This window comes from Gopherus flavomarginatus, chromosome 7 (genome assembly GCF_025201925.1).
Source record: "Gopherus flavomarginatus isolate rGopFla2 chromosome 7, rGopFla2.mat.asm, whole genome shotgun sequence".
Taxonomy (NCBI): Eukaryota; Metazoa; Chordata; order Testudines; family Testudinidae; genus Gopherus; species Gopherus flavomarginatus.
The window spans coordinates 106,096,686-106,112,180 of record NC_066623.1 but is presented as its reverse complement, the minus strand read 5'-3'; the positions used below and the strand labels follow the sequence as shown (position 1 = coordinate 106,112,180).

At 40.9% G+C, this 15,495-nt stretch overlaps 2 protein-coding genes across 2 annotated transcripts in view; one reads left to right on the top strand and one right to left on the bottom strand.

Moving 5' to 3' along the window:
- ZFYVE9 (zinc finger FYVE-type containing 9) overlaps positions 1-4,191 on the top strand; it is a 98,332-nt gene extending 94,141 nt beyond the window's left edge. Inside the window, exons 18-19 of the mRNA XM_050961653.1 lie at positions 715-891; positions 1,666-4,191. Coding sequence (XP_050817610.1) covers positions 715-891; positions 1,666-1,827 — 339 coding nt within the window. The 3' untranslated portion in view covers positions 1,828-4,191. The remainder of the gene's footprint in view (positions 1-714; positions 892-1,665) is intronic.
- Positions 4,192-4,379: 188 nt separating this feature from the next.
- Positions 4,380-15,495, bottom strand: part of CC2D1B (coiled-coil and C2 domain containing 1B) — a 66,755-nt gene continuing 55,639 nt past the window's right edge. The window contains exons 22-24 of the mRNA XM_050961663.1: positions 10,047-10,137; positions 7,919-8,048; positions 4,380-5,337 (exon numbers count right to left, since the gene is read on the bottom strand). Coding sequence (XP_050817620.1) covers positions 7,929-8,048; positions 10,047-10,137 — 211 coding nt within the window. The 3' untranslated portion in view covers positions 4,380-5,337; positions 7,919-7,928. The remainder of the gene's footprint in view (positions 5,338-7,918; positions 8,049-10,046; positions 10,138-15,495) is intronic.

Sequence of the window (15,495 nt, the reverse complement as noted above, 5' to 3'; positions counted from 1 at the left end):
TCAAATGTGAAACTTCTCCTTTAAATAGTTATTTGACAGCTCCTGTGTTAAGTTGTTACAGATTCTAGCGCAGGGAGGGGTTGGCAACCTTTCAGAAGTGGTGTGCCGAGTCTTCATTTATTCACTCTGATTTTAATACAATGTAATGTTTTTAGAAGGTCTCTTTCTATACATCTATAATACATAACTAAACTCTTGTTGTATGTAAAGAAAATAAGGTTTAAGAAGCTTCATTTAAAATTAAATTTAAATGCAGAGCCCCCCGGACCAGTGGCCAGGACCTATGCAGTATGAGTGCCACTAAAAATCAGCTTGCGTGCTGCCTTTGGCACACATGCCATAGGTTACCTACCGCTGTTCTAGTGAGTACCCCTTCCTGGTCACCCACTAGGATTGCTGTGAGGTGAATCCGAGTCTGTGCTCTAGAGCCTGAACAGAGTCCAGCCAGTGCCCACAGTCTCAGGCACACTCTCAGGGTGCAGACTTTCTATCTGGAGAGTAGCTCCTCTTTGAGTCTTCAGAAAGTCCCCAAATAATGTGAAAGGCTGATCAAAAACTTTTTGTTTCATGTTACATTTCTCTAAAGCAGCAGTGTCCTTAAGTAGCTGTGTTAACTGACAGTCTTTTATATTCTTTTTACACTCAGTCTGATGCTCTTTTTTGTAAAAGCTGGTTGGTAGGTCATGTTGATCGCTCTCTTTTTGTTTTGTTCAGGTGTTCTTTCTGGAGAATGACGACCAACATAATGGTCTAAGTGACCCAGCAGATCATAGCAGACTAACTGAGAATGTGGCCAAGGCTTTCTGTTTAGCTCTCTGTCCTCACCTTAAGTTACTGAAGGAAGATGGAATGACTAAGTTAGGTCTGCGTGTTACACTTGACTCGGATCAAGTAAGTTGTAAACAGTATCTACTAGTTTAAGTTGTCAGTAATCTCGTTTTTGGGAGAGCTGAAAAGGGGACATGAGAGTTCAACCATTCTGTTGCTTGATTCTGGTGGCTTGGAATTGGCAACATTAAATGCCACTGAATGCTGCAAAATATTTTTTTCTAGAGGAAGAGGGTGATTTTTTTCTTTCCTGTGCTCATGTAACTGTAACTTAATTTTGACCTGTCACTCCTTGTTCTCAAAGGAAACCTGTACAACGCTTCCAAAAGATGAGCCTGGAACTTAAATTCCTAATGGCTAGACACCAAAAAAAATCATGGTCTCTATAAAGAGACTGTTTTTATGGCTCCTCAAAGGTTTATTACAACCATTTGTAACATACTAACCCTCCTTTGTCCATGACTGCTGAGGTGTTAATTGCTGCCTCCATTTCAAGTGTTTTCTTGCAATATGTGGTAACCATTTATGCCTAACTATCTGTCCTATCTTGTATTTTTCTGTGACTCTCTGGTTACATTTTCCAGACCTGAAGAGCCCTGTGATGGCTTGTCTTTTCTAACCTTAGAAGTTGGTCTAATAAAAAGAGATTACCTCACCCACTTTCTCTCTCATCTAATTTTGAGGCATTTTTTGTTAGTTCACATTAGGTAGTGCTGTCTGCTTTTGACATCCATACTGGAACCCCTGAACTCCCAAAGCAATTGCATCACTTGCAGTATGGTCAGAGATCCCAGTGGCATATCTGCTCTTTTAAAGTTTTCACTTTGTATCTTTTAGGTTGGCTATCAAGCTGGGAGTAATGGACAGCCACTGCCCTCTCAGTACATGAATGACCTGGACAGTGCCTTAGTTCCAGTGATTCATGGAGGAGCATGTCAGTTGAGCGAGGGGCCAGTCATAATGGAGCTCATCTTTTATATTCTGGAAAACATCTCATAAGAGGACTTCATTTTCTGTTCAGACCTGTTCCAGCAGCAGTTGTATCTGAATCATTTGCACTTTAAAACTGGAAGATTAAGCTTTTGTTAACACTATTAGGGGGAAGCGGGGGGATGGTTCCATAATTCTAAATCTTCTATGCATTGTCAAACAAAGGATCAGGGCAGCTTCTATACTACAAAGTGTCTATGCTATCCTTGCAGCTCATACAGTTCTGTTACTGTTTAGAAAAATAATGCTCATATTTAAAGACAATTGCAGTCATGTACTCTAAATGCTCAAATGGGTGCAAAGATCACTGGGGCATAAATAAAAGATGAAATGTCAAATTTGTACTGTTTCTAGATGGACATGTAAGAAGAAACAATCAAGACCTCCATTCTGACCTCATCATAATGCCATTTGTGGTTATTCTGTAGACATTAAAAAGTAATGTTTACATTATTTTGACCAGATTATTGGTTGAAGTACATCAGAGACACTTTAGGATATGCCTAGAGCGATGCATGGGAAGGATACCTAGCCAAAAAAAAAAAAATGGCATATGAGGCTGACCCATCATTCATTCTGAATGAAAGAACAGGCATATCTCGGATGGTGGTATATAATTTAAACTTGCAGTTGTGTGTATATTAGGCTAGTATACTTATTTTTCCCTACTTGTTACAAAAATTGTCACCTCAGATTTCTATAACCTAGAAAAACGTTGCCATTCTGTATTTTGTTTATGAATCTGTATGAATGTCAATGGTATATACCTGTCACAGGTAAAAGAAAAGTTAGCCCTAAAGTGCAGTTATGGTATTCCTGTTCCCTCAGTAGGTCCTGCTTTATAAAGAAAAGTAACACCCAGGGCACTTTTGTAAGTCTCCTCATTGCTGTAGACTGTAGTGTAACACAATTTGCACTTCATATTAGCAGCACCATGTAACGCTTACTCCCATAACAAAAGCACAAAGTGGCTGTTGTTGCATGTTGTGCTAAAAGAGAGGCTTTTGGTTCAGCTCAGAAAACTTGCACTTGGCTCACCTACAAACAAAGGGCAGTTGAGAGGGGAACAGCTGCTCACTTCTACTACACAGCATTAGGAAAAGAACAGCAAGAATGTGGTTCCACATTCTTCCTAAATCAAATTTCCATCCAAAGAAAACAGCTAATAAGTGGAAAGAGCTGAAAGCAGGAGTAATGAGCTAGTTTAGCCATGCATAGGAGCTGCTACTTGACTTACCATCCTCTTCATGGGGATAACAGGCAGGGCTAATAACCCACCAGTAAATGGTTTTTTTTGGGGGGGATGGGAAGAGATGAGAAACACTGTTAAAGCAGTATTTTAGTGAGTCTTTGAATCTGGCCACCTTTTAGTGTGGACATCAGTCAATCCTGATTTGAAACTAATTTACAGTGTGTTTGGGTAATAAGAGCAGCATTTGCAGCAGAGTTAGAGGTAAGCTGATACAGTGCTTTAAGCATGCAAATAGACAATTGGGAGAAGGGAAACAACTGTACAGGTAGCAATGTATTTTACAAAAAGGTATAATAGCTGTATAGGTGCTGAATGGAATTGTGAATAAATGGCTACTGCTTTTTTAAGAACAGTAAAACTATCCACATACAGTCTGGAAAATTCCAGCTGCCACCTCAAGACATGCTTGGAAGGAAGAGTTGTAGAACTAGGTCCAACTGAATTAGTAAAAACAATCACTGGACAGGAGAGCACTTTCTGTCTGCATGAAAATGAACTTTATCTCTGTCATTTGGTAATAGGTGGCCATGTGCTACTCTTAAAATGTTTCTGGCTGATCAAAGTTTAAGCTCCTACACAGCAATCCAAGAGGCTTCCTGCATTTTCATTTGTTTTGCTACAAAGAAATGTAATTAAATTTGACTAGATTACTTTTAAATTCCCTACAACACATTTTGTTTTTGCACACTCTTGAGTGTTGATATACATGTCTACAGAGTAAGTAAAACTCTGTCTGAAAGCTCTTGATTGACAACTACCATAAAATCCTACTGCTGGAAACTCCACAGCAGAAGTTTTTCCAGTTACTTTAGTTCCATTAAGTTATGCTTACTGAGGCTAAAAAAAACAACAACAATCTGCTCTTCCTTACCCCTAGGAGTCACTTAGGTTTGGGTTATGGTTGTGCAAAACACTATTGACTGGTGACTGATTTGTTTGCTTCAATCATAGCCTTTTAAATGACCTTAAAATTACCATATTGTTAAGAAAATGAGTACTTGTTTTAGAAAAAAATTGTACTTTTAAAATTCAGTTAGTTAACACTGCAAAAAACTGCATATTATATTTTTATTTTCAACATGTAGTTTTGTATATTAAATTTATTGAAATTAAAAACTAAATACTGTATTGTTTTAATCCTATCAGGAAGCAGCAATGCTGCCTTAGGTTGGAGAGTCTGTTGTCTATGAACTTCATCTACCTGACCATATGGTGCAGTAGCACTCTGACACCCTCATGCAGTCATAGCCTCCTTTTACTATCAATCATTTCTTCAGGCTCATGTAGTTTAAGAACACACATCAAGCAGTTTTGGTACCATATCATTTTATGTATAGTCCATAAAAAATTCTGCAAACAGCCATGATCCAGTTTTCTACACAAATAAGAGTGGCTATTTTTCAATCAATTAGTAAGTGGCCTAGTGAAACACTCCAAGCCTTCAGAAAACCCTGTGATGTTAAACAGGCCATATCAGGCTTTACTGATTCCCAAGCATTAAGAAAATGAAGGCACACAAAGCAGGCTGAGTTGGAATAAACAGTGGGGGGGAACATGGCAGGCAACTGATAACCAATTCAAAACCCAGAGCTACAACCATATTCTAAAAAAATCCTCATATCCTGTTGTTACCTTAAACCAAGGCACATCTAGTTAAGAGTGCAGCAAGAGCATGCAGAGGAGATAGGATACACTGCTGCTAAAGCTCTGCTTAAAGTGAACTATTTTCTTCATCCCAGGACACTTATAGGAGGAGCATACAGATCTTTAAAAGGGCCTGAGGGTGATCCTAAGACGAAGCAGTAGGTGGTATTCAATGCATAAGAGCATATATGCTTGAAAAGGAGTTGCTTCTCGCACAAGCTAGCCATGCTGGGAGCATAAGGTCTCATTTGCAAATTAATTACTTTGCCCTGCTCCAGTGAACTTTTTTAAGAGCAAACCATTAAAGGTTTCACACACCACTATGAAACAGTCCCTGCACAGGACAGTTATGATGAGCTTATGTAACATTCATTTGGTGCTAACATTAGTAGTCCCGTCTTAAGGCAATTCAATCCATTTTGCATAGATCAGTTCCTTTTTTCCCACTAGTAAGTTTCCAGGGCCTTACAATATTTGCCTTATAAAACTTAACACACAGGAAGGTAGTTACCAAAATAAAGACATGTTATGTCCAGTAGTGCATTCATTTAACATCTTTGGTGCTCGCAGGTAGCAGTGTCCTATGTACAAACTCGATTCTGCAGCTTTTAGCATTCCTGGATCTGAAAAAAAACCATAACAACCATGTCTTGCCACAGTGCTAAGTAAGTATCCCACAATTACGGCAACATACTGTTGATATTGTTCTGTCTGATGGCTAACTAGCAGCCTTCATAGAAATACCAGGCAAAACTCTTCATTAAGTTACAGTTAAAGTGATTGAAGATTCAGAGTGTTAAATTATAGGTGACCAAAAGTTAGTGCTCTCAGCACCTCATGTCTAGTAATGTCACTGCTTCAAGTGTGGGGGCAAATACATCGGCCCTGGAGTATCTTAAGAGGTCTACAGCCATGCAGGCAAACTTGGTACAGTATAGCTCACTGTCACCCTGGTTGACTTCTTAGGGTGGTGCTGAGTCTCAAAGTCCAGGTCAACTGATGAAGGGCTAAAACTAGTAGTATAGACATTCCTGCGTGGGCTGGAACCCAGTTTCTGAAATCCGATCAGGGAGAGTCTAGGACCTGAGTTCCAGCCTGAGAAAGAACATCTACATGTTTATTTTTAGCCCTAGAGACTGAGCATGAATCAACTGACCCAGGCTTTGAGACTCATTGCCATGGGTTTTTCTTTGCCGTGTAGACATACTCTTAACTCAATGTGATTTTCAGTGCTCCAAATCTGGACCTGAGAACTAGACATCATCCAGATCTTTCAAATAATATATCAAGTCTGTAGTAGCTAGGACATGACAAATCAGGATAATATTCACCTACTTCACAGAGGTGTTATTTAAGCTTAATTACTATTTGTACTGCAAAATGAATATGCCAAGAAAGGTGCCATGACAGCTGGGGAGAGAGGGGAGCCTGAGACTGCTCTGAACTCTGGAAGCCCCCCAAGGGAAGGGAGAGGATTACTGTGCATATACTTATGTCATCAACTTTCTACTAGGACTGAGCGCTTTAGAGCAGCCTTTTTGTTCTCTGTTTGTACAGTGTGGTCCACAGATAGGCTCTTAGGTGCCGTCACAATATAAATTAGTAATATCTGCTCAAAAAGTGAGCTGTCCAATGTTTTTCTCCACAAGTACTAATGGCTTACAGGAGCACTACTAAGCTTTATACCCCTACACTGAGGGCTGGTCTACACTAGGGGAGGGGATCGATCTAAGATACGCAAGTTCAGCTACGTGAATAACGTAGCTGAAGTATCTTAGATCGAGTTACCTACCGTCCTCACGCTGCGGGATCGACGTCCGCAGCTCCCCCCGTCGACTCCGCTACCGCCGTTCGCGGAGTCGACAGGAGCACGTTTGGGGATCGATATATCGCGTCTAGATGAGGCACGATATATCGATCCCCGAGAAATCGATTGCTACCCGCCGATACGGCCGGTAGTGAAGACGTATCCTGACAGGAGAGAGAGAACCTTCAGTGATTCACACAACAGGGTTGAGTACTGAGTAAACACTCCCCTAGGGATTCAAGAGCACAGCCCAAAGCTGAGAGAGCAGGGACAGTTTTAAGAACTACCATTTCAGACAATCCATACAACTGGTACATCAGAATATTTTGAAGAAAAATGATCAGATTGATGTTGACTTTTTAGAAGTATAGTTTGGTGTATGTTTACACACAAAATCTACACTTAAAGAACGTCCAAGTTAATGCAAGCACTCCACAGACAGGAAGTGCCAGGTGTATACAGTTGCTCAGGGAATCTTAATCCAGCTCCCTTGTGCATTCAATTTGTACACTGAATGAGGTAGGGGCACTGTGGAAAAATTGTATGTGATCATGTACTTAAATTATGCACAAGAAGGCTGCATTAAGATTCCACAGGCAGCTGTACATCTGGCATTTCCTAACTTTCAACTTCTTGATTTTGCAATCTCGATTCAGAGTAGATTTCTTTGTATGTAAATTTATTCTAAAACAAAAGGTAAAAAAAAAAAAAGATGATACCTCACAGGGGGAAGAGATGCTATCTAAGCTGGATCCAAAATGGTGGATGGGAGAAGGGGAACCTTAGTTTGATTCTTCCCCTACACTCTACTGCTACAGCTGTTTTGCCAGCAACCAGGTGTTCCCTCTACAGTGTGTGCATGCGCCCAGTTCTTCAGAAAGTTCAAGTTGTTATTTTGGCATGAGACTAATATTTCCTTAAGAATGCAAGTAACAGAAGGGAAATGGCAATTTCAACAGTTTATACCACAGCTAAACCTAAATGAAATTTACTAGACAAAAATAATTTTTCTAGTCCAAGGCCTTTCTTCCTGCTAAATTTCAAAGGTCTTACGCAAACAATAAGAGGATTACGAAAAAAAAGATCAAAAGAATCTTTTATAAATGAAAGTGTTAAGCAATGTAAGTTCAGGAATTCCTACCAGTTCCTGCTATGATATTTAACCTTCACATCCAATTGACTGATATTGGTATAAGGAACACGATCAGATTTTGAAAAGAAACAACAAACATTATTTAAAACAAAAAATCAAAACATCTCTAGAAATATAGGGAAGATCCATCTAGGAGCCTGAGCTACACAGGTAGGTCACTGACTGTGTAAGACATTCTATTTCATGCAGAGATTGTTAGTGGCTCTCAACTTCTAGCACGGCTGGAAGAAAGGGATGTTCATACCTTCGGATAATTAATGTTCAAGGATCAACCAGTTTTCTGTAATTGTTTGAAGATCTTGACCACTGAGTGGCTCCCTGAGTCTCACTTTCACCTCTAGTTTCCCTCCGGTGGGCTTCCTACCATCCAGAATCTGAAAGGACCACAAAAATAAGATTGCTCTCTCACACACACGCACGAGTGCAAAAAGAAATACTGTGACACTGCAATGTCTTGTGGCAATCTCACTGAAAAGGGCAGCTGTTTTATGCCTCCCATGTGGTTATACAGGATCAACATAAATGGTCTATAACACTGAAATTCAATAGAATGATCAACAGGGCTGGGTCAGTTTGTATTAAAGAAAGGACTCTCATAATAGCCAAAATTCTCTGAAAATAAATGGATTTAACCTTTTTTACTGCAGGGACGTGTCTGGTATTTTATCTGCAGACAGTATTAAGACCATGTCTACACTAGAGTTTTGTTGACAAAAGTTACGCTGCTTTAATTAAATCGCTGTTGCCTGTCCACACTATGCTCCTTGTGTCAGCAGACTGCATCCTCACTAGCAGCTCTTGCATCAACACAGACAGCAGTGCACTGTGGGTAGCTATCCCACTTCAACTGGCCACAGGCTGCTTTGGGAAGGGCTTGCAATGCCTCATGAGGCAGCTATAGCATCCCCTGAGGCAGGATTCTCAATCCCATCATTTCATGGGCATCCTAGATTACCAGCTGCTTTTCTATTGAAGTATGGGGGGGGGGGGGGGGGTTGGGTTACAGTGTGTGCGTGTGTGTGTAGAGACAAACTGTGTGTCTTGGGGAAGTATGTGAAACTGTGGGGGGGGGGTGTATGAGAGCAACAGAGGGGGAATTGTGTCAGCATGCTGTCTCGTGCTGTTCAGACAGCCGCTAGAGCAATCAATCCTGGGGGAAGAGGACACCCCCCTCCCACATCAGTTCCTGGCTCTGCACCGCAGTCTCTCCGCCCCCACTTCTCCCTCAGCAGCAGCACACTCTGCCTGCCTGCTGATTCCACATTAACGGGTCTGTGATTCCTTCCAAGTTCTCCCACAGCCTCCTTAGCTACTGGGAGCAGCATCCTCAGCAGCTCTGTGAGCTCTCCATGCTGAGGAATGTCAGAACTTCACGGAGCTTTGAAAGGGGAGATGCGCACACTTGCAGGGCAGTGGAGTTCAAAACAGTGAGCAGAGCGGTCATAGCAGGCATTATGGGAGACTAACTTTGCTGCAAAAAAACTTTATGCCTCTCAAAGTTGTTTTATTTTGCTGCCAAAAGTAGCTTTGTAGTGTGTACATCTCTCCTGTTTTGTTGGCAAAAGCTGCTTTTTGCTGAAAAAACTGTGTAGTGTAGAAAGGGCTTAGTTAGATTAATAATTTTAAGGCCAGAAGTAGTAGTTACTCTCCTTGTGAAGTAACAATGGTTCTTCAAGATGTGAATCCCTGTGGGTGCTCCCCAACACCTCCCTCCCTTCGAGTTCTCATCATACACTCTGTTAGAGAAGGAATTGAGGAGGGTTCGCCTGCGCAATGCTGGTTAGACACATGGGAGCGTGCAATGAGGAGGGAAGCAACGCATACGCAGGCCAAACAGATACTGCTACCAAAATTCTCCGATCAGCAGCGCAGGGACGCAGACACACCTACAGTGGAGCACACCTAGGGACACTATTCAAAGAAGAGCCATTATGATCATCTAGCTTGACCTCTTGAGTAACACAAGCCATAAAATCCCACCCGGTCATTTCTGCATCAAGCCCACAATTTTTCTTTGAGCTTGAGTGGATCTTTAGAAATATATCCAGTCTTGATTTTAAGATGGCAAACGATGGAGAAGACACAACCTCCCTAGGGGAGTTGTTCCAATGGTTAATTACTCTAATTGGTCAGGAGTGAGCTAGCTTACTCCTTTTATCACACAAGAGGGAAGGGCGAGGTTGTAGCATATTAGTCTGATGAGGTTTTTACTGGATGTTGTAAAGAAGAGGCCAAGATGACATCCTCTAAGCACATATATACACACACATATACATATACATATATCCACACACACACACTATGTAGCTCTCACTACACCTGCATGCTCTAGCATTTTGTTATTGCTACATCAACAGAAGAACAAAGCATACCTCAATGATCTCTCTAATTTCACATTCTGATTCCAGTTTGTCCAGTTTCAAATGTGCTGTTCCCACTTGCTTGTCACTTCTGAAAAGGCCCCTGTTTTAAAGAAAGTTGCCTTAGTGGAAGAAGGACAGGCTTTCTTAACACATCAAAAGAGACGAATGGTACGAGGTCATGCCCCCTTTCATCAAGGTTTTAGGATTGTGACAGTAAGGGCCTGGCTACCCATCTGTACTAAAATGGAGAAACAAAGGATTAAAGTCTTTAATCAATTAAAATAGGATAATTAGAAGAAAAGAAAAGACGTGAAAACTCAGAAAGTAATGGAGTAAAAGAAACAAAGGCTTGGCCTAGCACTCTAATGACAGTACCCTTCATCACTATGCAGGAGAGTCAGACTTTAGAACAGTTGTAGGACTCCCACTCTCCCCGACTGTCTTGGATACCTCAATCAATCAAAACCTTTCGGGGGGAAAATCAGCTGGACAGAAGGTAACTGTCTCCCACACAGGATGTGCCAATGAAGCTTCTACAAGACATTACTTATTAGAGCTGGTTGGGGAAAAAAAAAAAAGTTTTTTGACAGATAAGTTTTCCATTGATGAAGTTTCATCAAAATCTAAATGTTTTGTGGGAAGTGTCAATTTCAACAAAATTTGATAGGAGAATTATTGTCAAAACCGTGTTTCGATAAGGTGATAGAAATGTTTTGTTTCAACTTTGTCCTTTCAAGTCATTTAGTTTCAAAAATATTAAAAGATTAATTTTATTCTATTAAATATCTTATATAATAGTTTAAACATTACTGAAAACTTTTTGAAATTAAAATACTTTTTTTCAAAATTTCTATTTTGTGGAAAATTTTAATATTTTGTTTCAATGCAGAATGAAAACAATTCTGAAGTTTTAGTTTACCACATAATGAAAATTCCATTTTCCAGCCAGCTCTATTATTTACATAGCACTGTGTCTTTGTATGGCATTTTACAGAGCATGGCACTTACAAGCAAGTAGTAACCAGAGAGAGTTTGGAGCTAATGCAGTCCTCTGAAGAATGGTCAAAGGGTAATCCAGGTTCAGAGACCACACCACATTCTGATACCTGGCTGGCTCAGATGGCGACAAAATACTTTGAGACAGGCACATACTGACTGTCCAGGCTGGAAAAGTGATTTTATGGAGCTTTTCACACAACACACAATTCAAGATCATGATGGGAATCAGTGTATGCTGGAATGACTAATGGTTCCAAAGAACATAGTATTGAGAGAATGATTAGAAAAATTCTCCTCAGTTTCTCACAGCTAAACAGTTTTGTAATCAGCAACCTGTCTTTCCAAAGTGTTAGCCTCGTCCCCCACGCACAAGCCATTTTGTAGAATCTTGAGTGACCTTTATTTTATATAAATTTATCTTGATACATCTCACTTGCAGTATCTGTACCTTGGCTGTTGACGCTGCAGACATAATTGTAAGTTTCCTTCAGGATGTTGAGTATTTATTCTTTCAAATGTCCACATGACTCTAGCACATTCCTTTCCATTTCCAGGTGAATAGTTTTAACAGCACCAGATATGAGCCCTGTTGCTGTACATCCTTCCCTGCTGGGAGCATGAGGGGAGATTCCAGCATATCTAAAGAGGTTTGAGAACTGCCAGGCCAAGAAGTGGTGACCAGAATTGTGCCTTGTTCCTTTTTGTGACCTTCCTTACCATTTTCATTATCAGCAGAGTGGGAGGCATAAATGAGATCCTCCTGAGATAAGATTTCCATAGTCTGATTCAGGGCAATTACTGGCCGGAAGGGAAGCATGAAATTCTGCAAGGTCCCACTGCATGAGATCAACATGCCCAGGGACTGACTTAGAGATTTTAGTACAGAAAGGGGGGAAGGGGAAATAGTGTTTGACAAATCAAGGACACTATCTTCCGCTTCCTCTCTTCTGAGATAAAGACTATCCTGGCCAGCATCCAGAACAACCCATAGATGCTGGAGATTTGTGAAGGCTGTAGTTGGATCTCCCCCATTCTTTATTTCAGAGTCACGTTCCTGAAGAGATATAATGATGGTTGCTATGCCCTGCTATGACTTTGGATGAGGGTCTGACGAGACGGTCATCCAGAAAATGGGTAGATGTGGGTCTTTTCTTTTGGAGGGAAGCTATCAGGACAACTGGGATCTACATAAATACATGTGGATGTTGTAAGTCTGAAACGGGAGAGCTCTGTATTGAAAAGTGTTTCCTTTTAAGAACAAACCAAAAGGCATCTCCATTGATGACAACTCATCATTAAATCTGAGAGAGATTTATCATTACATACTGAAGATATAGAGTGTTGGAAGGATGTTACTGTAATGTCTCTGTCAGTTTGTTTCAGAAATGTGAAATTCAGTATGCCTTGCATGGCTGTTTCTCTTCTGAAACACAAAAATACCTGATTGTGTGCCACAACACTTGTTTCTCCATGGAACAGGCTCTATCATTCTGAAATGTAAGGAGATCTACTACACATTTATTTTCTGAGGCTATAAGGGATTTTTCTTAAATTAGAGGAAAAGGGTAGACTTGGACCAAGATTTAAAAAAAAAAACAACACAAAAGTTGAAAGTCAGGGTGATCAGCACTTCTAAAAATCAGACCATTTAATTCAGGTACCTGTGGGCTTGGGAGTGTAATTTTAGGCACTCATTTTTTAAAACCATGGCATTGTTCCTGGGAGAAGAAGGTAGATCTACTGAATATACTCCTCTGATTGTCTTAAGTACCCATTTTTCCTCCATGGTTGATCCTTGGGTTTAACATCCCAGACAGGAGGGGCCAGATTCTGCATAGCTCCTTCTGAAAGGTGCATCACAGAAGGCACTGCCACTGCAATGGTGTAAAAGCGCTTCAATAGAGCCAGAAAGTGGCCCAACATGTCCTCAAACTTTGGGAAGCCAAAATCCTGTGGAGGTTTCTAAGTTATGGTTTCTATAGAAGCCTATTACGTATCTTCCAACTCCCCAAAATGTCTGCCTCTTCCCAATGTGTGATATCTATGCTGGTTCTTGGAACACTAGTAACCTTAAAGAGAATATCTGCTGAGGTAATATGGACTGAAATCTCTGATTAGAATGAGAGGAATGGGGGACTTTTTCCACCTTATCCAAAGCCTCTGTGTCAGCTTTATCTATACACTTCCCAAACAGCCTGTACCACTGGAATATGTAGAAGATATCATCTGATGTTGGAAGAAATTTTGCTGTGCATATGTTATGTTGTGCTCCTGGGTGGGTTGTCAGCAGCAGAGACTGAACTTGGGACCTTTGGCTCTTAAAGCAGGAACTTCTATTGTTTAAGCTAAAGGACCCAGGTCTGTTACCCAAGGCTGTAGCAGGCTGATGAACCTCCTTATGCAACCCAGCCACCACTAGATGAAACAGTGCATCACTCCGAATGGGTTTGGGCTACACAGATGGAGCAACAGATGCTGCCAGGCCACTACACTGGAAGCCATGTACATGCAGCAAATTGTAATCAGGTGAAGCATCTGAAAGCTATTGCTAGGGAAATTTAATTTAAAATAGATTTCATTTTGTTTTGCCCTGATGGCTTCACATTTCTGTAAGCTTGCCCATCCAAGCAAGAGTAGCTCTGGCAAAACATGAGGATGCAGTCAGTGCTGCCAGAGCCAGAGGCACTGATGATCCAATTTTCTTGCCTCTGGGTTCCTTTGGCAGAAGCTCTCTCTCAGATGGTGCGACTGTGACCTTTACTGTTGAATCTGCACTGACATGACAAAGTCCTATAGGAGCATCTAGAATTGTGAAGTTACCTGTTAGAGTGTTTCATCTTGCATCCGACTAAGTGGGTATTCACACACCAAAGCTCATGCTCCAAAACATCTGTTAGTCTATAAGGTGCCACAGGATTCTTTGCTGCTTTTACAGATCCAGACTAACACGGCTACCCCTATGATACTCATCTTGCTAGGAAATTTCCTGTGTGTTATTCATATCATCATAAACCAGGTGAAGAGGAATTAGAGAACTCTCCTTCAGCAGGTTTTTGGTGTTTTTTTTCTTTTGTTCATGAACCTTTAAAGTTAAGTTTTTAGCTCTAATTATTTTTTGTTTAACACAAGAGCCTGCAAAGACAGACCCCCATCTCTGATTAATTCTGGGGAGTCCATAGTTGAGAATATGAAGTGTCTCACTCCAGGCCATGGCTTGAGAAGTTTCATTTGTTCAGAACCAATTTTAACAACATATTGCATCTGTCTTCTGCTTCCAGGCAGAGCATGAAATATTTTAAACTTAATTTGGCCACAATCCACCATTTCTAAAGTAGATACATTTGAATAAGGAGCATATCCACAGTAAATATTCATTTACATGGCACTGTAATTGTACACAGCCCGGCATACTAGGAGTGTGATGCCAAAAAATATAGTAAGAGGATCTCTTGGCACATAGGCTGGAAAGTTTATAAGCAAGAGTTGTGGGTAGGCTTTAGGATTGGAATGTATTAGGCAATGGGACATGTTCCAAATGAATGTTCTGAAGGAGAGTGAAAGTGTCACACTTCAGGAAAGATGTGGACAAACTGAAGAAACTCCAAAGAAAAGCAACAAAAATAATAAAAGGTTTAGAAAACCTGACCTATGAGGAAAAGTTGTTTTTTTTTAAAAGGGGCATGCTTATTCTTGAGAAAAGATGACTGAGGGGGGACTTGATAATAGTCTTCAAATATGTTGAGGGCTGTAATCAATTGTTTTCCATGTGCACTGAAGGCAGGACAAGAAGTAATGGGCTTAATCTGCAGCAAGGGAGGCTTAGGTTAGAAAGTTTTTCCTAAAATCTAGCTACACCGCTACCTCGATATAACACCACCCGATATAACACGAATGTGGATATAATGTGGTAAAGCAGTGCTCCGGGTGTGGGGGTGGGGGCTGCGCACTCCGGTGGATCAAAGCAAGTTCAATATAACATGGTTTCACCTATAACGTGGTAAGATTTTTTGGCTCCCAAGGACAGTGTTATATCGAGGTAGAGGTGTATAAGGGTAGTTAGGTTCTGGAATAGGATTCCAAGGGAGGTTGTGGAATCCCCTTCATTGGAGGTTTTTAAGAACAGGTTTCACAAAACTCGGTCACAGATGGTCTAGGTTTACTTGGTTTTCCCTCAGCTAGGAGGCTGGATTACATGACCTCTTGAGGTCCCTTACACCTTTACATTTCTATGACTCTAAGAGCTATGAGGGATACTTTCCCTCTGGAAAGGCTTTTAGACTTCAAAGGGCACTTTGAAGGCAGTGAGACAGCCTGATGTATAAGACAACAAGGAGTTGATCCCTGGGCCAAATCACTAAGAGAGACGAGACCAAAGGAATAGTGTCTGCAGGTGTTTCTTTAAAAAACAACAACATTACCACTTCCTCACCATTGAGGGCAAGGGGGAGTTAGGCCCATA